This window comes from Lontra canadensis, unplaced genomic scaffold (assembly GCF_010015895.1).
Source record: "Lontra canadensis isolate GAN:19392208 unplaced genomic scaffold, GSC_riverotter_1.0 scaffold12, whole genome shotgun sequence".
Lineage (NCBI taxonomy): Eukaryota > Metazoa > Chordata > Mammalia > Carnivora > Mustelidae > Lontra > Lontra canadensis.
In genome coordinates this window covers 29,835,949-29,862,058 of record NW_022631006.1, presented here as the reverse complement: position 1 = coordinate 29,862,058, position 26,110 = coordinate 29,835,949, and the positions used below count along the sequence as shown (strand labels likewise).

At 40.8% G+C, this 26,110-nt stretch overlaps 1 protein-coding gene across 6 annotated transcripts in view; it reads left to right on the top strand.

Annotated features, from left to right (window-relative positions):
- The window catches only part of CHD8 (chromodomain helicase DNA binding protein 8), a 62,109-nt gene that overhangs the window by 313 nt on the left and 35,686 nt on the right, over positions 1-26,110 (top strand). For 3 of the 6 annotated variants that reach the window (XM_032857023.1, XM_032857024.1, XM_032857021.1), the window contains exons 2-5: positions 20,189-21,246; positions 22,112-22,480; positions 23,209-23,594; positions 24,922-25,036. In XM_032857023.1, the coding sequence (XP_032712914.1) occupies positions 20,404-21,246; positions 22,112-22,480; positions 23,209-23,594; positions 24,922-25,036 (1,713 nt within the window). In that variant the 5' untranslated portion in view covers positions 20,189-20,403. Of the gene's footprint in view, positions 1-14,012; positions 14,110-20,188; positions 21,247-22,111; positions 22,481-23,208; positions 23,595-24,921; positions 25,037-26,110 lie in introns of those variants that run through there. The other 3 variants (XM_032857025.1, XM_032857022.1, XM_032857026.1) reach the window with 3 other exon arrangements.

The window sequence follows — 26,110 nt, the reverse complement described above, 5'->3', positions numbered from 1 at the left end:
CTGGGCCACGGGGCCTGAGTTGGGCCAAGTCGAGAAGGGGGCTGCCCCGCCGCTGTGGGGTTTTTAGGGCTTGTCATTGCATTACTGGGCGTGGTGTAGATTTGAGGCAGCTCCTTGTTCTCCTTGTCTCTTCAACGGAGAGAAAACTCCCCGGCTCCTTTTGGTTACTCCATACTTTGGTCTCAGAAGTGGGAGGTTAGGGTTTTTTTTTCTTTTTTCTTTTTTCCTTGTTTTTATTTTTTTTTCTTCGTATTTTAATAATAAAGTTGGGTAGGAAATGTTGGGGTGAGCGTGTGCACATTGTTACACGTTATTAGGTGTAATTTTTGTGGGTCTTTGGGAGGGAAGATCGGGCTTTTGAAGAGTGTTTAGAGATGGTGGGACAAGCGGAGCTTCAGCTTTGCATTTCCATTGACAGGTCTGCAGAGCTTACTGGTCTTCGTTGCATTATGTAAACTCTTCACTAGCAGGAGACCCCTCCCCCTGCCTCAGAGCTAATGCAATTTCTTTATTTACCTGTCTCTAGTGTCGCAGGAAATTTTCCAGCCATTGCAGCAGTTGTGCAAGTGCGGCAGCTTCTGCCCTTAAGGGACAGCCCTGAAGTGATTAGGGGGTTCAAAGAAGTGTATAGTGGAGGTGTATGGGCGTATAGATGTTTAGCGGACCAATCTTTTTTAAGTGACTGAGCATATTGAGCTAGGAGTGGGAGACTTAAGGACTCGATGTCTTGTCCTAATGGAATTGCCCCAGATTCAAGCCATAGGAGCTGCGTTTTCAGTGTCTACTGCATCCTACTCTCCCACCAGCATCCACAAATTATTTACTCATCGTGTTGTTCCAAGCCTGTCAGTTCAGTCAGGGATTCTCTGACTGGGTTATCCTTAGAGACGGCTGAGGTCCTACGGGGTGTGGGACAGTTCAGGTGCTAGTCGGTGAGTTTGGGATTTGAATATGGCCCTGTGTTAGTTAATTAGATAATGTCTTCTGCTTAGGAATTTCTTTTGTAGTGCTCACCAGACTTTAGAACAAATTGTGGTATTTTGGACTTATCCCACCTCTTAAAAGAGAGTTACAAAGAAAACATTTTCTATTTAAGAAGACCTGGGTTGCAAGAGTGGCATGCCAGTGGGTCTGCAAGGCATGATGAAGGACATTGGCCAAAGAGAGGGTAGGTGTGTGTAAAGAGACAGCACTGGCAAAAGGTCTAAAGCTACAGGAGCAAAGGAGTAATGGATTGGGATCCGGGAGTTGATGGAGCAGTGTATGGGTACTTGCACAGTTCACGCCTTCCCCGTGTTTGATGTATCATGTACATCTTGCCTTTTCATTTATCAGCTCTCAAATTGACAAAATCCACTTATTTAGACATGGGTAGAAAATGATAGAAATAGATAGAAATCTGTTGAACTGGTGTGAATCACCAGGAAAGAGTTGTATTTTCTGGGACAGCCTTCTCTGCAGCACCACCAGGTGATGGGGTGGAAGAATCTTGGCATTGTGGTCACCACTACTGCAGAGTTTTAGTTAAAAGAGGAAAAAAATATGACATTTTATATGGAGGGTCTGATAGGTAAGATAGAGTTTCACATAGGTAAGGTAGGACCGTGAGGGGGAATCAGTCTTTAAAAGAAACCATTGTACCCATTTCCTTTGAAAAGGATGAGGGTTTTTTTTTAAAGCTAAACTACCACATAAGATTAATATGTGGGTGCCAAGAACTGTACTTGCTTACTGAAAGAATGAGATTTGATATTGTCATCTGTGGAAGGACTGTAACATTTTTAGAGCATTGAGATGAATGTTAATGTTTTGAAGATACTGTTTGTTCACTGCCCTCCAAGAGTTGTCTTCTGAGCCTACATTGAGCCTGACATCTGGGGGATAAACAAGAAAAATATTTTCTGGCCCCTCATCCTTACCCCTAAAAGTCACTCCACTTCAGCAGTTGCATTTGGGCAAGTCCCTGATCTGCAGGTCTTTGCATGACCTACCTTGCACTACTGTGACCAACCTAGTATTTACTGTTTTACTATTAGCAGTCGATTCATTGATACAGTGTCATTTCATATTCTATTTGGTTTAACTTTTTATGTCTCTTCTTTGATTAATTTTTCATTCTTTTTCTCACAAAGTTGGTGGTCTTCCTTTCAAACTTATGTTACAATTTTGTTCACTTTGCTTTTTGTTTTGATTTGTTTTGTTTTGATATTGAGATATTTTTGCTTCTGTCTTGTTGAGGCCTTTTAAAGAGAAGCAAAGAGACCCTACTTTTCAAGATGTGTTCTTTTGGTATCTGGTACTCAAGTGACAGTGTATTTTTATATAACAAAGCGGTTGTACAACTGTTTACTGTTGTCTAAAGGTTTATTTGATCATTTATTACATTCTAAGTTTTATCCTGGATAACATTTCCCCACCTTAACCTTTGTTTTGTTTTGTGTGTACAGGTGTATCAAGTTGTAATTGTGCTCTTTTTTGTGTTTTCTCACTCTTTCATATTGCCTGTAAGATTTTCATTGTAAGGGCGCCTGGGTGGCTCAGTCATTAAGCATCTGCCTTCCACTCAGGTCATGATCCCAGGGTCCTGGGATCGAGCCCCACATGGGGCTCCCTTCTTGCCTGGAAGCCTGCTTCTCCCTCCCCCTCTACCTGACTCCCCCTGCTTCTTTTTCCTCTCTAGCTATGTCTCTCTGTGTCAAATAAATAAATATTAAAAAAAAGATTTTCATTGTATTTCTGTTGCAAAATAAGCCTGCCTCTTTGTAGTTTACTGGATGTTTTCAGTTTAAACTACAAAGTGTGTTAGTCTCTGAGATTTCTCATGAAGCTGTTCTGTAGGTAACATTTCTTTTGCCCTCTTTATTATCCATTACTTTCTATCCTTCACTATGCTCTTGGTTGTTTAACGTCACATGAAGGAAAATGGTCAACTTTAAAATACCCTTTTTTTTAGACTGATAATTCTATGCCTTTTATTTAGTGTTTTTTTTTTTTCTTTTAAGATTTTATTTATTTATTTGACAGAGACACAGCGATAGAGGGAACACAGGTGAGTGGGAGAGGGAGAAGCAGACTTCCCGCTGAGCAGGGAGCCAATGTGAGGCTCATCCCAGGACCAAGGGATCATGATCATGACCTAAGTCAAAGGCAGATGCTTAACGACTGAGCCACCCAGGCACCCCGTTCAGTTTTTTTTAAGACTTATTTTAAAATATCTTAATTCTTGTCTTCAGATTGCAGCAGGAGCTTTTAAAAATAAAGCAGTTAATTTCTACCTACCAATGTATGTTACAGTATAATAAAAAAAAAAAAAATCCAGCAGACATAAACAGAAAATAGACTGTCATTGATAATTGCTTTCCATTTGTCTTCAGCAGGAATGGATATTTTGAAATATATTCCAAGCAGTAGAGTGGCATAGGGAATCTAGACAATGTTCTAACCCCTTCAAATTCAGACTATTCAAGTATAATCTCATTAGTTTGTTTGATAAGAGTTTCCAGAACAGGAGACTCACTCATAATCTAAGTACGAAAAAAAAACCCACCAAAATTTAAAAAATTACTTATTCTTATGCATAATTATTAGGAAAAGATTGGTTTTATCATTGAAGAATGAAACATCCCTGGGGCTCCTGGGTGGGTCAGTTGGTTAAGCATCTGACTCTTGGTTTCTGCTCAGGTCATGATCATGGGTCATGGGATTAAGCCCCAAGTTGGGCTTTCTGCTCATAGGGAGTTTGCTTGAGGTTTCTCTTCTTCTACACCTTCCCCTACATGGTCTCTCTCTCTGAAATAAATAAATAAGTCTTCAAAAAAAAAAAAAAAGAAAGAAACATCCCTGACTTATCCCCTCTGTATATTTCCGGAGAAATTTACTGTGTATGGTTTCATTTCATTTGATATCTTCAGTGTTCATTTCATTTTAAAAAGGTAATTAAATGACATACTACTGAAGTTACTGGGTAATAATGTGACTGTGCTTTTTTTCTCTCCTGTATGTCAGCTACTTATAATGTAATAGTTATAATCTTTTTGGTAATGTCCCAATATTCTAGTAATTTGTAATTCTGTAATAACACCTTTTTGTTTTGAGAGTCTGTAATTCTCCTAAACCTATGCCAGGATCTTTCTGAGAAAGGTTATATATTAACTGAATTCTTAATTTCATCTGGGAGGAAGGACATTCGGGAGCTGTAGTCTTAACGGGTTTCTCAGATTCTCTTTCATGGTCATTATAGTAAACCTTTGGAATATCCTGCTTTCACTTCTACTACCTACTTTGGGAATGCACTATGTCTTTGGGGATTATTCCTTTGGGACATATTCAATAGTACATTGTCCCATTAGTAACATGGGAATTTCATTTTGGTTGGTTCTAGAAGAAACCAATGATTTCAGTAATTGAGCTGCCTATTTAGAGCCCAGATCATAACAGAATTTCTTAATAGAACATAATCTACATTTTCTATTACAGGTATCAGATATACAGCAGTAAAACATCAATCTAAGTAAACTGAATGGGAAGATTTTTCTGGATTTTTGAACAGGGGCTACCAAGTTCCATGAGCATGAACCCTTTACTCAGTGTTTTCTTCTTCATTGCTTCCATGCAGTATTTAGTTATTCTTTATTCCCTTTGTCTGGGGAGTGGAGCACATTAGTCATTTCTTTGTTTATTTACACATCAATTCTCCTATAAAATGTAGTGCTTTTGCCTGTTTTTCAGGTATACTTCCTGTTGGTGGGGTGGGGGGGCACCATCTTCATGAGGCCTTAAATATGTATTGGTAATGGTCGCTTCCATTCACAGCTGTCCTTAAAGTCATGGGAGTCAAGAGTCAAGGTGGTTGGATCTGGCCATGTGAACCATCAAGGGGCAGCCTAGTCAGTTGGAGACCTATATGTTCCACAGCAGGCATTGTGAAATAGTGGAGTACTGTAAGATAGACACTGGCTTCATTCCTACAAACACAAAAAATGATTAATTGAATTACCTGTATGTTGCGTTGCCCTAGACACTAGGTCTAGTTGAAGTCTTTTCCATGGTTTTAAGGTTAAAGGGCTGCACTGCTTTCTCAGAGTCTTTTCATCCTGCCCAGCAGTCCTGCTATTCTAATTGTGAAACTTTTACATCTATTTCAGTATCCCACCATTCTGCTTAACAGACCAGCACAGCCAAGTCTCTAAGGAGTGATTCTGCTTTGAGAGAGACTTTTAATGGTACACTTTGAAATTATTGGATAGGGAATGATAAACTGCTTTTCATTTGCCTACTATGTGCCAAACATTGTACATTATTTTTTAATCTTCAGAGTAACCCAGAAATGTGTGTGATGTTAGCTTCATTTTACAGAAGAGAAAAAATAAGACAGTGAGGTTAGGTAACTTAGCCAGGAGTAGGACTCTGGTCTGTCCCAACTTCAAAACCCCGTTCATGATCCAGCCTACCCCACCAAAAAGTTTAGTGCTGACCCCTATAGGAGAACTGTCTTTGACCACAAGAGGCAAGTAGGCATTTGGTAGCCTGTTATAGCTGTACCTTTCACAGTTGAAGAACCTTGAGAATATAAGATTTATTTTTGTCTTTGTATCTCTGTTAAAAGGAAAAAAAAGAATAGTAGTTTGTTTCCTTTAACTTAGTTGAAGATAAGATTATGTGAAATACTTTAAGTTCTGCAGAGGAAATTCACTTGGTCAGTCTTGCAAGTAACTTTTTTAGCCAATGCAAGTCAAACTAGTCCACTAAATTTAAATTTTCATTAGTCTCATGTCACTGGGGTCATTTTTTGTTCCTGGAGGCACAAGTGTAATAATAACAGTGCTTTAAAATGTTTCTCCTCCCTTCACCACATACACTTTTTTAACATAAATGTTGCAATGAAACAATACCTCATATATAATTAAGTAAATATTTATATTTTTCTGTTAGGCTGAACAAATGTACATATACTTAGCCCAGTTAAAATGGGGCGTGCAAGAGTGCTATGTGTGTGTGGTGGGGGACCATAAGGAGGACCAGGACGTTGTTACCTGAATTTGTATATATTGTTACTTACGCTGGCTTGCCTACAAGTGGCATCATACAAGGTGGATATATCGATCCAGTTAGATGTTCCTCAGTTGGAACCCAGACTATTATTTTCACCTTGGTGACCATGTGCCAGTGAAGAAGAACTTTTCCAGTTAATTTGGCCTAAGGGCAGTGATACTTAAAGATGAGGCTCTTACTTTCTATCTTCAGATTTAGGCCAAAACTCCAGAGTTTTATTGGAAAAAAGTCCACAATGAGACTGACTTGAAAATGAATCCATACCCTATCTTTGGGTTATATGGGTGTAGTGTCATCTGTTTGTCTCTTGCCACAGCTTTAAATTGGCCACCACTGAGGCTTTATAGTCCTGAGCCTAAAGGAAATCACTAAAATTTCTTTACTTTTAACAATAATTATCACACTATGGAAAATAGTCTTATGTATATTGCATGTAGCCCAGGTTCTAAAAGGATTTTATAATGCCTCTCCTGAATGTTTCTGGTAGAAAACATGCCTCTGCCTGTTTACTATCTCTACAGTCTGAGAGAAGCCCTTGCTGTTGCTCAGAAACCTCCCCATTACCTCTTCACAGCCCCACTCCCACACACCTTTGGCTGGATGTTGAAAATACACTCCTTCAAGAAAAGTACATTAAATGCCCACCTGATAAGCGAAGGGAATATTGTAATCAACAAATCATACACAGTTCTTGCCTTTGTGGAACTTACATTCTAATGGGAGGGATCAAATAATTAATAATATAATCAGTTATTCAATCTCTGCTCTAAAGAGTTGTGGATATTCAGGGGAATTTATAATAGGGGCATATAACCTAAAGCATAATATAATAAGGTATTTAAGAATGTGACTTCTGAAGCCACATGGCCTAAATTTGAATCTGGAACCAATTTTCACTAGCTGTGGGATATTGGGCAAATTACTTAATCTCTTGGTGCCTCAGTTTCCTGTTTCCTCAGTTTCCTCTGTTAAAAAAGTTGCTTCAGGGGACGCCTGGGTGGCTCAGTTGGTTAAGCATCTGCCTTCGGCTCAGGTCAGGATCCCAGCGTCCTGGGATCGAGTCCCACATCGGGCTCCTTGCTCAGCAAGGACCCTGCTTCTCCCTCTTCCTCTGCCTGTGCTCTTTCTCTCTGACAAATAAATAAATAAAATCATAAAAAAGAAAAAAAAGTTGCTTCAGGCTTAATTAAATATGTTAATGAATTTTCATTGTTTAGAAGAGTGCTGTGCATGTAATGTATGTGTACTCAACAAATTTGGCTGTTTTTTGTTGGAACAACAGGGAAAGCTTTTCTTTGAAATGATGTTGTTAAAGTGAGCTTTGAAGGGTACATAAGAGGTAAATAGGCAGAATGGGGGGGAACCAGTTAGAAGGCACTTGGAATACTTCAGGGAATTGAGGATGGTAAATTGATCAAGAATGGCGCTAGAGACAGAGTGGATGCATTTGAGAGATATTTAAGAGGTAAAGGTAGGATTTTAAAATAATGGATATGGAAAAAAAATAAAAAATAAAAAAATGGATATGGGTCATGAGGAAGTTTTCTGGTCTCTGCATCTGTGACCAAATGGGAGATGCTGGAGAATGATTACTCTTCTTGTGAATGTGCATGTGTGGTGGTGGGAATGAAGGAGACTGTAGGGAGGGAATGCCTGGGTGGCTCAGTGGTTAAGCATCAGACTCTTGATTTCACTTCAGGTCACAATCTCAAGGTGGTGAGATCGAGCCCTTGCGCTCAGTGCTGAATTTGCTTGAGATTCTCTCGTCTACTCCCTCCACTCCTTCCCCAACTCACATGAGCATGCTTTCTCTCTTTCTCTCTCAAATAAATAAATCTTTTTTTAAAAAAAGTTAAGTCTGTTATAGGAAGAGTTAGACAGGTGGGTGTGCTGAGGAGACTGGAGACACTATCAAGAAAAGCCATTGAGTAAGCAAGTAGACCTCTTTCCAAGAGATATAACTGTATAGATAATTTGTTGAAGGAAATACTAATAGTTGAGGCCATGTATGTAAATTAGACATTCCTGAAAAAAAGTGTAGAGTGAGAGTTAAAGAGGGCCTAGGACCAAAGCTTTGTGAACTTCCAACAATGAAAGACTGGTAGAAGAGAATAGTAAAGCAGAAGCGGTCAGAGAGGCCAGAAGGAAAACCAGAAAAGTCATCCTGATGTCCTGGAAGCAATCCAAAAAAAAGTGTTTGAGAGTGGGAGAGGTGTTTCTAAGATCTTTGTGTCCCTTCTTTGGATCCCTGGGAGTATTCATTTAGGTTTGTTAACAATCAACGTTGGATATTCATGACTTTAAAACATACATCTATAGCAGGTTTAGGCTGACTGAAGCCAGTTAACGTTGAACATAGTCTTCAGACTTTAGAATCTTAAAGTGCAGTTATTCCTGTTTTCCTTAGATTAGATTTAAAATAGAGGAAGAGAGCCTGAGTGCACATTCATTCAAGTACCTAGATATTAGCCTCCTGAAATTAACAAATTATTTTGGTGATTCCCTCAAAGGCTGACTAGCATCTCTTAGGTAGGTAGAAACACTGGGAAAACCAAAATTTTTCCCCAGTGATTTATCCAGTAACGTTTGTTGAGTATCTCCTAGGACATAGTGTTTACATGCCAAATATTGTGTTCGGTGTTTTATTAATCTTCATTAATGGCCCTGTAACTTGATTCTTCTTTGTACAGAAGAATGAACTAGACTCAAAAAGGTAAATTTACTTGGTGGGATGGAAATTTGAACCCAGATCCCTCTGATTTTAAAGCTCTTTATACTTTCATGTACAAGTATAACTACAATATAAAATAGAAGATGCTTATCCTAAAAGAGTGTTTAACAAAATGCCATGAAAGCTCAAAAGGAACTGATTCCTTTGGGCTTGACAATGAAAAGTAAGGATTAGAAGGATTTTTGCTTTTGTTTGATAGAATTCATCACTTTTTTCCCCTGCAATTCTCTACTCTGTTTGCTTCTGTGACATTGCACTGTTTGCTTCTCTGGTTTTCTTTTTCTGCCTGCTTAGTTGTAGCTTATTCTGATTCTTTTTTTATTTAACTTTTTTAAAAAAGGTTTTATTTATTTATTTGACAGACAGAGATTACAAGTAGGCAGAGAGGCAAGCAGAGAGAGGGAGGGAAGCAGGCTCTCTGCTGAGCAGAGAGCCCGATGTGGGGCTCAATCCCAGGACCCTGAGACCATGACCTGAGCTGAAGGCAGAGGCTTAAGCCACTGAGCCACCCAGGTGCACCTAACTTTTTTAAAGTTGGGGTTTTTTTTTTTTTGTTTTTTGGTTTTTTTTTTTAAGATTGTATTCATTTATTTGACAGAGATCACAAGTAGGCAGAGAGGCAGAGACAGAGAGGAAGGGAAGCAGGCTCCCTGCCGAGCAGAGAATCCGACGTGGGGCTCCATCCCAGGACCCTGGGACAGTGACCCGAGCTGAAGGCAGAGGCTTTAACCCACTGAGCCACCCAGGCACCGTTTTTAAAGTTTTATTTAAATTCCAGTCAGTTAGCATACAGTGTAGTATTAGTTTCAGGTATACAATATAGTGATTCAACAGTTCCATATAACACCTGGTGCTCATCACTCACTGCAAGTGTACTCCTTGATCCCCATCACCTATTTTACCCCTTCTCCCCTCTTAAGTAGGTCCCATGCTGAACTTGGAGCTTGAATTCACAGCCCTGACATCAAGAGTTGCATGCTGTATTGACTGAGCCAGCCCAGTGTCCTGCTTACTCTGATTCTTAAATCTTTTGTTTTGTTAAGTAATCTCTACCCCCAACTTGGGGCTTGAATTCACAACCCCAAGATCAAGAGTTGCTTTCTCTGGGGTACCTGGGTGGCTCACTCAGTTAAGCATCTGACGTTTGATTTCCACTCAGGTCATGATCTCAGGGTCATGAGATTGAGCCCCGTGTAAGGTTCTACACTGCATACGGAGCCTGCTTAAGATTCTTTCTCTCCCTCTCCCCCACCCCCTAAAAAGAGCCTCATGCTCTTCGACTGAACCAGCCAGGCGTCCCTGATTCTTAAATCCTGATGTTTTCCTGGGTTCCTCCTTGACTTTCTCACTCTACCTCAAAAAAATCTCAACACGGGTTTCCAGCTAAGTGTTTTGTTTAGGCTGCAGCATGTTAAAAAAAAAAATTTTTTTTTAATTAGTTGTCTACATTTAAAACCTAGATTTACATAAAACTCTATTTCTGGCATTTGAAAAATCTGAAGTTCTCGCTCAACCTTGGATGTGCATTTCCATATGGCAACACTTAACTAGAGCTGACTAGCAGCTACTCTGTTTGGAATGGTCATGGATTCTTTAGTCTTTCACAGAACCCAACATTCTGTCTTGTCTCCCCAACAGTATTGGTGCAGTTTTTTGTATACTTGCTCTATTCTACATACTCCCTGGGTAAGCTCCACTGTTAAAATTACTGTTTAGATACTGAGAATTCTAAATTATCACCAAGCTAACTTCTAGATTTATACATCCATTCTCCTATCAAATATCACTACTTAGCCTGCTCTGGGCAACTCAGACTCAACATGACTGGATGCAACATGGCTGAACTCATCTTTCTCTCTAAACTGTAGGTTCTGTGCATTTTTATTTTTTAAGATTTTTATTTATTTAACAGAGAGAGACACAGCGAAAGAAGGAACACAAACAGGGGGAATGAGAGAGGGAGAAGCAGGCCTCCCGCTGAGCAGGGAGCCCAATGTGGGTCTCGATCCTAGGATTCTGGGATCATGACCTGAACCAAAGGCAGACGCTCAACGACTGAGCCACCCAGGCGCCCGGTTCTGCGCATTTTTATCCCTGAAGTGTTACTTGGCTCTGTCCCTTCCTTATCATTACCATTTGACTCACATTGCTGTGATTCAGGCACCTTATTAGGGTTCTTGGTTACAAACAACAGAAATCATCTTTTGGCTAACTTAAGCAGAAAGGTGATTTATTGGAAAAATATTCTGTGGCTCACAAAATCGATATGAATGCTAGACAGCCTGGTTTAGAAAATGATCTGAAACTAAAGGGAGGTTAGAAACAGAGAACATGTCCAAGGTCATATCACTGAATAGTGTTTTTAGGGTGCTGTAGTAGAACTCAAGGGTCTGTCACTGCTGAGTGTTGTTTAACTGGTTGGTTCTGGGTTTTTGTATTACCTCTGCAAAGTCAAATTTCTCTGAAGGACTGTCCACTTAAGCTAGTCTAGGTCATGTGTGTACTTTGTTTTTGCCAGGAAGAGGAAGTAGGACCCCTCCCTGCAGTCCCCACTCTGATTTCCCATCTCCTCTAACAGCCTGTAGTGGGAGGTAAGATCTAGCCTTCCATTGAGACTTCTACCCTGAGCTATTCTCCCAGTGTAGGAAAGGGGCTTTTGTTGCTGAGCAGGGGGGAAGAAAATCAGATTTCTACCATACAGCTTTTTTCTGGACTACCACAGCAGCCTCCTAACTGCTTGTGTCCTCTGACCCTTAATTTCCCAAATGTATTCTCTATTCAGTAGCCAGAGTTTGCCAACCAAAACACAGTTCTGATCATGTCATTCTGTGTTTCAGTGGCTTCTCATCCACCTATCAGAAAATAGTTTAGCATGGTTCCTTGAAGGGTCTGGCCTTAACTTATACTTTCAACCTCATCCAGTTTCTTTTTGTGATTTATACTTTGGCGAGACTGAACTACAGAGTTCCTTAGAGTTTCCTCTACATGTCTCGTGCTATCTGCTGTTGCTGTGCTTTGTTTTGATTTTGCGCTTATTATACCTACTGCCTGAATACTCCTTTCTTGTAGCCCACTTTACCTTACTTAGTTAACTCCTCCTCATCTTTTAAGAAATGATATTTTTTTCCTTTTTTTTTTTTTTTTTTTAAAGATTTTCTTTGTCTATTTGACAGAGCACACAAGCAGTGGGAGTTGCAGGCAGAGGGAGAGGGAGAAGCAGGCTCCCCGTGGAGCAGGGAGCCTGATGCAGGGCTTGATGCCAGGACCCTGGGATCATGACCTGAGCCGAAGGCAGTTGCTTAACCAACTAAGCCACCCAGGCACCCAAGAAATGGCTTTCTTGATAACTTTTTCCTTCTAAATTAATCCCTTTCATCTGTATTCCTGTAATAGCCTCCTGCATATTTCATTGCACTTAATCATCTTGTATTATGATTGTTTATATTTGTCACTATTGTCATAATCCCTATTTTCCAACCCCTACCCACATATATACCCAAATATACTCCTACCTGTTGTGAGTTCTTTGAGGGTAGAGATTATGTCTTATTCACCTTTGGTTCTCTAATATTTCCACATTAGTTAGTGTATTATAATCTCAATAAATGTAGACACAGTGAAAAAGCATTTGATACAGATCTTAGGAGATAAATAAGATTTTGTTGAGGCAAAGAAATGAAATAAGGATGGAGTATACTTTGAAGACAGTAGCATATTAGCTAGGCTATAAGAAAAATATAGGACAATAGGAAGTTGGGTTTTTTTTGTGTGTTTTGTCTAGTGTATAAGTGTATATGTATAAGGATAGTGGGAAATAAGACTGGAAAGGCAAGATGTAGTCTTGATTTATATCTTAAGTAACAGGGAACCTTTGAAAGTTTTTAAGGAGACTAATTTGAACTTAACTGTGTTTTAGGAAATTAATCTGGTAGCAGAATGGATTCGTAGGGGAAGGGATCAGTTATGAGGTTTCTTTTTTTAACATAAGTAACTGCATAAAGAGGTGGCAGCAGAAATAAGAGAGTTAGATATATTACTCCTTACTTTCATCTTAGTTTCATAGTTGAATCACGCATCTCTCTAAGCCTCAGTTTTCTCACTGTACGAGAGGTTTGACTTGATATGATTACCAAAGTCCTTGCCAGCTCCAAAATCTGTTTGTGACATATTTTGAGAGAGTCCGTGGGACTTGGCAAATGATTGGATGGTGGATACAGGTGGAGGTTTCATAGATGCCTTTGAGGTTTTGAGTCTGAGTGAATGGTATTGTTGTTTCAAGGAGTGGTATTGGTCTTCCTAATAATAGTGGTAATGCTAAGATCTGTAAAAATAGGAGAGCTAAGGTCAAGTTGACCTTCCTCAGTTTTGTCCTAGAGTACAGAAAACAGGATTTCAGTGTTGAGGCTGGTTACATTTCAGAGGAAACTAGTTGGGTCAGGAGGTAAGCAGCTGATTTTAGCACTTGTTTACTTTGAGGGATTTAAGCTTGGGTACCATCATTCTGGGGTTGACTAGTTTCGTTGGGAATTAGAGTGGTCTCAAGTGGCATTGCAAAGTGAATACTGGCCAGTGTGTCAGAATGCTGAGTTTCGAGAGAAGTGATGTGAGGGTGAGAGATCAGGTTTAGGGATGAGGACTGAATGTGTGTTTTGGAGGGGAGGGGTCTGGGAATTGCTAGAGGGCACCTGGAATTACTTTCTGGAAAGTGATACAGCAACCCAAAGGTTGGAGTATCAAAGATACAAACCAGCATTATGGTTGTGGCAGAAACCATGTAACAGCATCTGGGCTGACTCATTCCCATGATGGAAGATTTGCCCCCTTTTAATGGGGAGTGGGATCTGGTATAGTTACCACAGGAGAAGGGATAGACAGGACTGCTAGAAGGTAGGGGATTCATTGGGAGGCAGAGTTGGCATAGTGTGGAACCTTCCCTCCCGCGTTTACGCTCTTCAGTGTGCAGAATACAGTGTAGGTGGTAGGGAATTTAATTCCCAGGACTAGTCTCCCGCAGCAGGAGAGTGTGCCTCTAGCCAGGCCCCCTTTTTTTCAAGCAAGCTGCAGGCTTCGCCTCGGCCCTAGAAACCGGATAGGCCTCTCCGTGCGCTCTCAACCTAACACGCGGTGGCGGGGGAGGGGGAAAGCTTTTTCTGGTCCCGCCCTTTGCGCTGTTTTGCGTTCTTGCGCCTGTTGTGAGTGGCAGTAGAGTTTAGCCAATGAAGACGCGGGGCGGGCGGGAGCATCATGTTAGGTTGCGCAGGAGGTGGGGGGAACTGGTGCTGGAGAGACAGCGAGAGGGGCGAACCGGCCCCCCACGGCCGCTGCAGGTAAAGGCATCTCTCTTAGCCCGCTGTGTTGAGGCACAGCTCCTTTTCTCCTTCAGGTTTTTGTCGGGCCTTCCAGCCTGTAGCTTCCGCCCTAACATTGCTCCCACCCGGGCATCCACACCCCCCCACCCCCCGCATCTTCCCGTCTTGGCCATCCCCACCCTGGAGGGCACCCCGCTAGCTCCCTCCGTCAAGTGCATGTACCTTATTTCTATTTTGGGGGCGCCAGTTGCCTGAAATCAACCCCCTCTGCTGTATGGGCCTTACTGGCAACAACCCTGGCAGTATGAGCAGGTAATGTACCCGGGTCCCCGCCACCCCCACCCCCTGTAGCGTTTCCCTCTCAGCCAACCCCTCACTTCCTTACCTTTCCCCTTCTCTTCTTTCGTATGAGTATATAATTTCTGTAGTTTCCCGTTGGTTCCCTGAATATACGTACATGGTTTTAGCTTTCATAGTTGCTTTTTACTTTTTCTCTTATTCAGAAAGGCTCACTTTACCAGCCATGTTTGCCCCCAAATGTCCATACCCCTGATTGAGGTGTGAGTGCTTTTTCCTTCAGTAATTGGGAAAACAAAAACAGTAGCGACACATTTGGAAGTAAGAATGGTGAAGATAGAGAAAATGGCCTAGGATCTTGATCTTATTGAGGAAATCTGAGTGGCTTCAAGTTAATAGCTCCATTCCTTATGCTCTGTGTCCTTCCATCCTGATCCCTTGCTGACCCTAAATTGTGATTACATTCACCTTGGATGTTTATTTCCTATTTCTTTATAAGATTTGAGGCTCTTTGGGTCTTACAGATGTCTCCGTGGTACAGTTTTTAAATTCTTCTTTTTTAAAAATTATGTTAGTCATTTTCATTTTAGGCCTTCTGATTATTTTATTTTCAAGGGATTTCTCGTTTAGATTAAGCTGCTTCTGACCATCTTGTGTTTCAATAACATGTGTTTATGTCTGTCTTCAGCTGAGCCTCTTGAAAGGATACAGTTTCCAATAACAAGATTCATACTTTGAAGTAAAATAGTTTGTTGTTTTCTGAATCTTTGAGCAGTTAGAGGTTAAGTGGGCATGGGTGGTATTTTCTGGAAGAGCCTATTACAAAAAAAAAGTAATTGTCAATATGGCCTTAGTTCATTATCTTCTAAGAGGGTGAACAGTACAGAGAAGTCTGGAAAATGGATGTCTGTAGTTCAGTTTATATAATTTCATTTATTGGACAGCTGGACTAATCTCTGTTGCAGTGTTTCTTATCCATCATAAACAATAAACTAGGATAAACTCCTTTTTGAGAGACCATAAGAAATGTTATCCTACCATAGAGATCTTGATAACCCTTCAAAACCAGGCATGCTTCTCCACCCCTTGCCCCCAGTTGTGTTTTATAGATCCTCACTGGCCAGGAAGATTTTGTTTAGTTTTATTGACTATAAATACCTGAAACAGTGAGATGTGTTCTTCCTTTTCCATTTGATAAATATAAAATTATGACATTGAGTATGCACTTTAAAACTACACATATTTTTCATACCCTGGTTGAGAATCACTACTTTATTGAAAGGTATGGGGAGATTGCAATGGAAAGTATAGAGTAGAATGAAAACGAAGTCCTTTATGATCAAGACAGACATATTGTTATTGAAATGGGCAAGGGAAAGGAGACTGGTAAAATAAAAATAGGAGAGTTGGGATTTTACAGATTCCTTTAAAAAAAAAAAGGAAATATATCAAAGGTGGTAAATCTGCAGAACATCAGTTTATACTTCATGGAGAAGGAATACTTCTCCCTTTAAAAGAAGGTGAGATGAAAGGCTGTTAACATAAATTGTTTAACATTAACTGGCTTGTTACACGGAGATTATAGATAGGTGGCCTTGGATTCTAACCTTAACCGGCTGGTATGTTTCACTTCTGCCCAACTCCCCTAAGGTTTCTGTCATGAGTTTAAAATTATGGAAAGTGAATATGTGCAATTCTCAAACTCTGTCTTTCCTTTTGAGCATTTATGTGTATTTCTTTTTGGGGCAATGGTAGGCCATGACTGGCTTTTCATTCTCAATATGAAAGAAGTCTGGTATGACTTCTTTAGGCAATGGTTTTACTTGGGGATATTTAAGTGCTTCATATATTTGAAAGCTTAACATCTATTTATTTTTTAAGATTTTCTTTATTTGAGAGAGCACAAGCCAAGGGGTTGTGGGCGGGGGGAGGAGCAGAGGGGGAAGAGAAAGAAGCAGAGCACTCCCCCTGAGCAAGGAGCTAGATGTGGGCTTGATCCCAGGACCCCCAAGATCATGACCTGAGCTGAGGGCAGACACTTAACCAACTGAGCTCCTCAGGTGCCATTTAACATCTGTTTATTGTTGCTACCAGCATTTGAACCATGGAAAGATAATTCATGGGATAGATGAGCTTGGTAGAATAGGCCAGATGTGGATATAGCCAGGATGACCCACAAAGTAGGAATGGAAGGAGAGTTGAAGAAAGTTAGAGGCATGATGGAAGAAGGTTTCATCTTTGAGAGTCAAAGACAACTTAAACATGGAAGTTAGAAAAGAATCAGGAGACTAGGATTAAAAAATATGTACAAAATGAATTAAATCAGTAGAGGTGAGACGATGTGAGGGGACTGAGAAGTGGTGAAACATGGTGGTGTGGCATTAAATCACTGGTGATGTTTTTAAATTATGAGGTCCAGACTGAACTGGGGAAGTAGAAATTTGGCCCAAAAATTGGGAGGGGAGACAAATGATAAATGCATTGATTGACCTTTAAAAACTTAACTCTCTTTCTCTCTCTCTTTTTAAAAGATTTTATTTATTTATTTGACAGAGAGAGAGAGACAGCAAGAGAAGGAACACTAACAGGGGGAATGGGAGAGGGAGAAGCAGGCTTCCTGCTGAGCAGGGAGCCTGACATGGGTCTCAAACCCAGGACCCTGGGATCATGACCTGAGCCGAAGGCAGATGCTTAACAACTGAGCCACTCAGGTGCCCCTAAAAACTTACTCTTGAGTTGTATTGAGGGTAAGGAAATATTTCAGAAACTGTTAGCCTTGTTTCTTCCATGAAAGAAGTGAGATTTCAGTCTGAGATCAGGCTGCTGTGGAGGGAAGGAATAAATAGCAAGGAATAGTGGAAAGGAGAAAATCCTTCCTGCCTCATGGAAGAAGAGACAGGTTATAAACTATTAGTCAGCATAAAGTTTTAGTTAGTGGAAACATTTATTGTAGTTTTTGTATGACACCTAATTAAATCTGTTTAATGTAACTTCTGTGGCAGTGAACAGGAGATGAAAGATAATAAGTAGCCAAGTAGGGCGTAGCTAGAAAAAAGCTGATGGTAGTGTTGAGGAAATTCATAAAATTATTGAGTAGATTTTTGTTGAATCAAGAAATACATAAAACTTTTCTCATTGTCATTTGGAGCAACTTTGGGGCAAGTATTAGGAGAAGCTAGAATGAGCTGGTGGAATAGTTTGGCCAAAAGTGGGAAGCGATAGGGATTCTGGGGGAGATGTGAAGGATGTACTTACCAAAGCAAGGAAGATCTTGTTTAATATTGGTAGAGCGGCCACGTGTACTTTGTAATTTTGTTGTGCCAACTACTGATCAGTCTGTTCTCTTTAAATCTGAGTTTCTGGGCTATTTACCCACATTTTATTGTTTTATAAGGGTACCTGGGATAAGTTGAGGAAGGGAAAAAGTAGTTTGTGGGTTTTATGGAAAAGTCTTCAGTAAAGTCTATATTCTGTCACTGACAAATGTCTTCCTGTGTCTTCTAAAAGTTAAGAGAAAAGGTCTTACCAAGCAAGGTTTTCCTGAATGGTCAAGTATAGACATCATGTACAGAGAACTTTCATATTTTCATATAGTTTAGTTATATGGTGGTGTACTCCTAATTCCTTGTTTTAGTTTTTCCTTTTTCCAACATTTTCACGAACTTATATCTTCAGACATAGATTTTGTAAACATGTTTTCAGTTATTTGTAGGACAGGTTTTCTTTTTTTTTCTTTTTTTTTTTTTTTTAAAGATTTTATTTATTTGACAGAGATCACAAGTGGGTGGAGAGGCAAGCAGAGAGAGAGAGAGAGAGAGAGGAGGAAGCAGGCTCCCTGCAGAGCAGAGAGCCCGATGTGGGACTCGATCCCAGGACCCTGAGATCATGACCTGAGCTGAAGGCAGAGGCTTAACCACTGAGCCACCCAGGTGCCCCGTAGGACAGGTTTTCAAGATGGGAAGTTACTGTCTCATCTTAAAATCAGGGATACCATTTAGTTTTTTAAAGGTCTGAAATGGTTCATTCATATACTGCAGCCAAATATATTAATTCATCAAGTATTTTTTTGGGTATCTCCTGTGTGTGTGATATCCTCCTGGTTCTTTAGGGATCCACACATAACTAAGATATGGTTCCTACCATCCAGGAACTTTCTGTCTCTTGGGGAAAGAGCAGCTGGACCACCATGCAGGGTTGTGCAGAGTGTGCATTGCACATATTCATTATCATCATCGATAATATGTTTAGTGTGGCAGCTTTCCAGCAGATGGCAGACAAGCATCTTAAAGAGCAGGCAGCTTTTTATAATTTGCACAAAGGAACCATTTGGGCCTTCAGAGAATATGGACATGAGACCGGTCAATTTAGGAAAATGTTAAGTATAAGTGTTTTAAATAAGGTGCAGACAACACTGAGTATTTTAAGGAAGGTGAAAGGACCGAGTCATCACAAATTGCTTTGCTGTTGAAGGGGAAGAGTTTCAGAGCTCACCCTTTGGAATAAAAGGAAGACCTTTGAAAGGGTAGGAAAGATTTCAGCTGGGAGAGATGCTTGGGAGTAGGGGAGGGTACGTTCTAAGCAGAAGTTACAGCATAATAGGCAAAGTCATGCAGATAGGAATCACATTAGGGGAACTGTATAGTCTAGTTGGCCTGGAATGTAGGTTATATATAGGAAATGATGAGAGAAAAAGTTGGGAATATAAGTGGAACTAAAATGTACAAGTCTTTTTTTTTTTTTTTTAAGATTTTATTTATTTATTTGACAGAGATAGTGAGAAAGGGAATACAAGCAAGGGGAGTGAAAGGGAGAAGCAGGCTTCCCACTGAGCAGGGAGCCCAATGTGGGGCTCAATCCCAGGACCCCGGGATCATACCCTGATCCCAAAGTAAATGGTTAACCGACTGAGCCACCCAGGCGCCCCTAAAATGTACAGTTCTTTGAATTTCTTGCAAAGGAAGTTTTTGATCTCAAATATGAGAAAGGAGGAAGGGAGTTAACAGAAATAGTATCTATAGATTGATATGTTAGCTAGAATAACGTTTGGGAAACTTCTGGGTAAAATCACACTGAAAATGTAGCAAGATTGGGCACTTGGGTGGCTCAGTCGGTTAAGCAGTCTGCCTTCGGCTCAGGTCTTGATCCCAGAGTTCTGGAATGGAGTCCTACATCTGGCTGCCTACTCCACCTGGAGTCTGCTTCTCGCTCTGCCCCTCCCCTCATTCAATCTCTCATGTTCTCCTGCTCTGTCTCTCAAATAAATCAATAAAATCTTTAAAAAAAGAAAAAGTGTAGCAAGGTTGTACTGTGAGTTTGATTAAAAGTGGTTATTTTTGCCAGTAGTAAGTGAAAGCATCTAAAATATAAGGGAAATTTATGAAATGCAATATATTCCAGAAACCTTTATCTACAGTCATTGAAATGCTACTGGTATATTATTAAATTCTGTCGACTTAACCTGAAATAAAGTGAGTGAATGTTAAACTCCCTGATCTCTACCTGAGAATGATAATTGTAGAAAGAAATGGACAGAGACAGCCAAGAGATCTTGACAGACAGAAACTTCAAAGTGTGTAGGTGTAAGAGCCCAAAAAGGAGTTTGGTTTATTTCTTTTATAGTTTTAGGTTGAAGCAAAAATGTGGGTGTTCTTTCTGCTGTGTCTCTGTCCTCAGATTACCTCGCATTTCCGTTTTCTCTTATTATTTTGATGCCATTTGATATTAAGATAGTACCTAAGAAGGAGAAGTTTTCCTTGAGGTCACCAGTTTTGCTTATTTTCCATTTGTCTTCTCACAACAGGAGTTTCACCATCTTCCTCTGAAGACCTAGCCATCTTGCTCCATGAAGGTCAGGACAATCTGACATGCACTTGTTTCTTGCCTCTTTACCTGAAGAGTAGTCCTCTTCCATTGTGTACATTTTTTTCTTAATAGGGGAGGGGAGGGGAGAGCCAGTACCCCCCCTCCCCTTCCCTCCCTAGACCTTGGTGAAGTACCCTCCATTGCTTTCCCAAGATGGCAGACCCCATCATGGATTTGTTTGATGACCCAAATTTATTTGGCCTGGACTCTCTGACTGATGACAGCTTCAACCAGGTCACACAAGACCCCATTGAGGAAGCCCTTGGACTACCAAGCTCTCTGGACTCCTTGGATCAGATGAACCAGGATGGTGGAGGTGGTGATGTGGGAAATTCATCAGCAAGTGACCTGGTCCCCCCACCAGATGAGACAGCCCCCACAGAACTTCCCAAAGAATCGACAGCTCCAGCTCCAGAATCTTTAACTTTGCATGATTATACCACTCAGCCCGTCAGCCAGGAGCAGCCAGCCCAACCTGTCTTACAGACACCGACGCCAACATCAGGACTTTTGCAGGTCTCCAAGAGCCAGGAGATCCTGAGCCAAGGGAATCCTTTCATGGGTGTCTCTGCCACAGCTGTCTCCTCCAATAGTACTGGAGGGCAACCGCCTCAGTCAGCCCCTAAGATTGTTATCCTTAAGGCCCCACCAAGCTCCTCAGTCACTGGTGCCCACGTGGCACAAATTCAGGCCCAAGGTATCACCAGCACAGCTCAGCCCCTGGTGGCTGGCACAGCCAATGGTGGAAAAGTTACTTTTACCAAAGTGCTAACCGGCACTCCCCTTCGACCAGGTGTTTCCATTGTCTCTGGTAATACAGTGTTGGCCGCCAAGGTCCCTGGGAACCAGGCTGCTGTTCAGCGCATTGTCCAGCCCAGCCGACCAGTAAAGCAGCTGGTCCTACAACCAGTTAAGGGTTCAGCTCCTGCTGGAAACCCTGGGGCCACAGGGCCCCCACTGAAGCCTGCAGTTACACTGACCTCTACACCTACTCAGGTGACTTGAGTGAAAGGGGGAGGTGAATTTTGGTTTAGTAGAGGGCCCAGCAACTGTGAGAAGAGAGCACATGAGACCTATCTCTAGGAAATCCTGTTTAAATTCTACCTATGCTTCTTTAAAAAATCAGTTAGCATTGACAGCCACGTACTTGCTACTTACCAGGTGGAAGCAGTTAATGTTGACATATTTTTTTGAGCTCTTATTACATGTTTACACTGTGCCTAGCTGGTCTTGAACAAGACAGACACAGTCCCTGTCCTTACAGAGCTCACGATCTGCCAGGAAGGCAGACAATAAACAAGAACTCACAATACTGTATGATACAAAGTTTTATGAGAAATACTGGATGCTATGGGAACAGTCATTATTTATTTATATTTGCAAGACTTACAGAGGCTATGTGTATATTTTGCCTGTTCTTATTACTGAGATTGTCCTCCTTTATCCAGTGAAAAGGCTAGTTTCTATTGTAAGAGAGTAGAGGTTCTAGCCTCTGAATAAAGGGCCAAAAGAGTTTGTGGGGGAAGGGATGGAATTAAAATAAGTAGGACCAGTGGAAAGAAGCTATGAGGAGGTGGATTATAAAGACTTTTGTTCTAATAGACTGAAAGAAAATGGAATGACTACCTTAGAAGATAGCCTTCCATCAGGAGTTTGTGAAAAATAGGCCTGATACCCATTGGGTAGAGGTATTACAGAGAAAACTCGATCAGGACAGATAGGAGGACGAAAAAAATAAATTGTACTGTGTCTTCTGACTCTCAGTTTTGATGGTTCTAGGATGAGGAAAACTGGTGTAAATACTTAAGAGTATATCATTCTTTAATGTTGCACCTCTTGCAATTTCCTTTCTTCACTCTAGGGTGAATCAAAACGCATCACCCTGGTCCTCCAGCAGCCACAGTCTGGAGGTCCCCAAGGACACCGGCATGTCGTTCTAGGGAGTCTACCAGGCAAGATAGTGTTACAGGGCAACCAGCTGGCAGCCCTGACCCAAGCCAAGAATGCTCAGGGGCAGCCCGCCAAAGTAGTAACTATCCAGCTGCAGGTGCAACAGCCACAGCAGAAAATCCAGATTGTACCACAGCCGCCAGCATCACAGCCACAGCCACAGCCGCCCTCAACCCAGCCTGTGACTCTCTCCTCTGTGCAGCAGGCTCAGATAATGGGGCCAGGACAAAGCCCAGGACAAAGACTTTCAGTACCACTCAAGGTTGTGCTGCAGCCACAGGTGAGACCTCCACAGGTAGCCCCCTATTGTCCCCTTTAGCAACCACTCATTGTTGAGTGTGGGGTCCTTGGAGTCATGCCTTGGAACTGAAATGCAGGCTTTTATTTCTTTTACTGTGGAAACTTTGGTTAATTATATGAAGAGATTTGAGGGTCACTGTGAGGTTTGGGATAAGAGGTGATTTATCTAATATTTGTCTTCGAGCTGATTCATTTACAATCTTTTTCCTGATATTGTTGTGGAGTAGAAGTGATTGGCAGTATTCTTTCATTTGGAAGATAAAGAAGTTGTCCTAAAGAGGTCAAGTGGTTATCACTTCTCCAACCCCCCCACCCCCCGCCCCCTACTGGGATAAAGGTACACCAAGAGTAGAATTTGATTTTATTTACTTGTGGCCTAGAGATCAGGATTGGTCATAGAATAATGGAGATGTGTATTGACATTAGGAGCATGGTAAAGGATATTGAAGTTTGCTTTGGCACAATTCTTGCCTTTTCTTATCCCCTTTCAACTTAAAAACAAAAAAACAAAAAAAAAACAAAAAAACCACACCAGAACAAAACACTTTTTTTCCCCCTAATATGTCCAAGTTCAGTAAGAGTTGTTCCAAATCTGATTCTTGAGGAATTAGAGATGGAAAGTTTCTATCCTATCTGCTTTAGAGCTAGGTTTTATTTAGGCCATTTAGCTACAAGCATATTGAAATTTTAGTGTCTTTATTTCTGTAGGCTGGCTCTTCCCAAGGGGCCTCTTCTGGGCTCTCCGTAGTTAAAGTTCTAAGTGCCAGTGAAGTGGCAGCTTTGTCTTCACCAGCAAGCTCTGCTCCTCATACTGGGGGCAAGATAGGAATGGAAGAAAATCGCAGGCTGGAGCACCAGAAGAAGCAAGAGAAAGCCAATCGGATTGTAGCAGAAGCTATTGCTAGGGCCCGTGCCCGGGGTGAGCAGAATATACCTCGGGTCCTAAATGAGGATGAATTGCCCAGTGTGCGGCCTGAGGAAGAAGGTGAGAAGAAACGCAGGAAAAAGAGCAGTGGGGAGAGGCTCAAGGAAGAAAAGCCAAAGAAGAGCAAAACATCTGGTACCTCTAAAACTAAGGGCAAGAGTAAGCTAAAGTGAGTACAACCCTTTGCTAATTGGTTGGGACATTTGAGGGCAGTGCACTTGTTTTTAAATTAGTAGTGAGGGGTGCCTGGCTGGCTGAGTCCATAGAGCATGTGACTCTTGATCTCAGGGTTGTAAGTTTGAGCCCCACATTGGGTGTAGAGATTACTTAGGAAAGTAAACTTAAAAAAATAAATCAGTATTAGAGGAACTACTTGTATTTTTTTTTTTAAGATTTATTTATTTGAGAGTGAGAGTAGGGGAGAGACACAGAGAGAGAGAGAGTCTCAAGCAAACTCTGTGCTCGGTGCAGAGAGTGATAACGGGCTTGATCTCATGACCCTGAGATCAGGACCTGAATCGAAACCAAGAGTCAGACACTAAACTGGCTGTGCCACCCAGGCACCCCTAGGATCTGCTTGTATTTAGCAGCTATACACATAGTTCAAAGTGATCTGTCTGTGACAAGATAGAAATGCCTTTCTTTTCTTTGTCTCAATGATTATATGATTTGTTAAACAGAAATGTGCAAATTAGCATATTTTGAAAGAGAAGCAACAAGGCACAGGAAAGATAACTATTTGTTGAGTTGGGGGTTAGGATTAAAAGTTGACTGTTTTTATATGTATTTGTGATTTTGTATCACCGTAGTGTGGAAGAGATTTCTCACTATCCTATACCTACTAGGTATAGCTGCCCTGTTCTTGAATCTCATCTATGAACTAGAGATTTTAGCAACCATTGTCAGCCTAAAGGAGTGTCGGCAGAACAAGGGCTTATCACAATCGTTTTCTCTTTCCCTTCCGTGTTTTGTAGCTTCACTCCTTTTTCCCTGGCTTCTACCCCTTAGGATTCTTCAGGCTTTATGTGGAATTATAATAATGGTTTGTAATTGGAGGGGATTTTTTAGCTTAAAAAAAATTTCATATCGCTGGTCTTAGTTAATCCTCAACAATTGTCAGGCTGGGTATTTTCATCAGTGTTGATATTACAAATAAGGAACCTAATGTCCAGCTAATGACAGAACTGGAACTAAAGTGAGGCCTTGCAGTTCTTGGGCCAGGATTCTGTTGTCTTACGCCTCTTTCCTTCAGGTATTTGTGAGTATAGTAGTAGAAAGGATTAGTCACATCTGGTGTAAAGGCCAGCCAGTGGCTTAGGAACCCAAATATCTTGTATTTTTCAAACACCTTATTCCATAGCCATGTGTCCTACTGACTGAAGAGCTAGACACTTCTGTTAGGAAGTTTCATATATGATGGTTTAGATTAATTATATTTTTCTTCTCCTAAATGAATTTGACCCTCACTGCAAATGAATTTGTTTTTTCCTTTTTAGCACCATCACTCCTGTGGTGGGTAAGAAGAGAAAGCGTAATACCTCATCTGATAATTCAGATGTAGAAGTCATGCCTGCCCAGTCACCCCGGGAAGATGAAGAAAGCAGCATTCAGGTAAAAGGATCCTGAAAGAACTTAGAAAAATCAAGTTTAAATCTGACAGGAAACCAGGAATAGATACAAGAGACTGTAACCCTGTGCACATTTCAAGAATTTTTCTAAAAGAGAGGTAGGCCTAAAAGGTAAAAGAGGTGGGACCTGGTCATGGTTGTGTCTTTTAAAATTTTTATTTTTTAGGTAAAAAGTATATTACCATACTATACAAAAGCAGTAGTCATTTTCTGGAATTCCAGTGTTTCAGAAACTAAGCAACTATGAAATTATGTTTCATGGTTGTTATGACTATGTCAGTACTTTGGTTTCTCTTAGAACTGTCCATCTATTCCTTTGCCTTACCTTTTCTACATTTCAGGGTTCTGACTCTGTGAACTGGGTGCTTAGGCACAATGTTTTTTCCTACCTTTTTAAGACGAGAAACACTGGAAGAGAATAAAAGAAGCTGGACCAGAAGAAGTGTAGTCCTCTGTCTCTGATTGTTGCTTTACAGTATCATCTTTGTCTCTGGTTTCCAACCATACAAAGAATCTGGTATTAAGATTTGGGAGACCCATGGTACTTCTGAGTAATACTATGGGCCTGGCCAATTTTCTTAGCTACTATGTCTGAATTTTTCCTTGGTAAGTGGAGGCTTGTACTAAACAAACCTTAAGTGCTGCTGTTGTTATTAATACTCAGAAATGCCTTCCCTCTTTCTTGATACACTCATTACGTTGGTAAACTGATACTTGGGTTTTTCTGGGGAAATTAACATTAGAGAATAGCCAGGATAAAATTGAAAAGGAAAATGAGACAAATTCGATTTAACAAACATTAGATATAGTATGAAATAATAATTACTAGGAGTATGGAATTAGAGAAGAAATAACATTAATAAAGATAATAGAGTCTGGAAATAGATTCAAATGGTTATGAGGATTTAGAATATGAATTAAAATGCCATTTTAAATCAATGGAAAGAAAGAATATTTAATAAATTATGTTAGGACAACTGGCTACCCATGTAGGAAAAAAATAAAACCAGATTTCTTGTGTCACTTCTTTTTTTTTTTTTTTTTTTTTTTTTTTTCG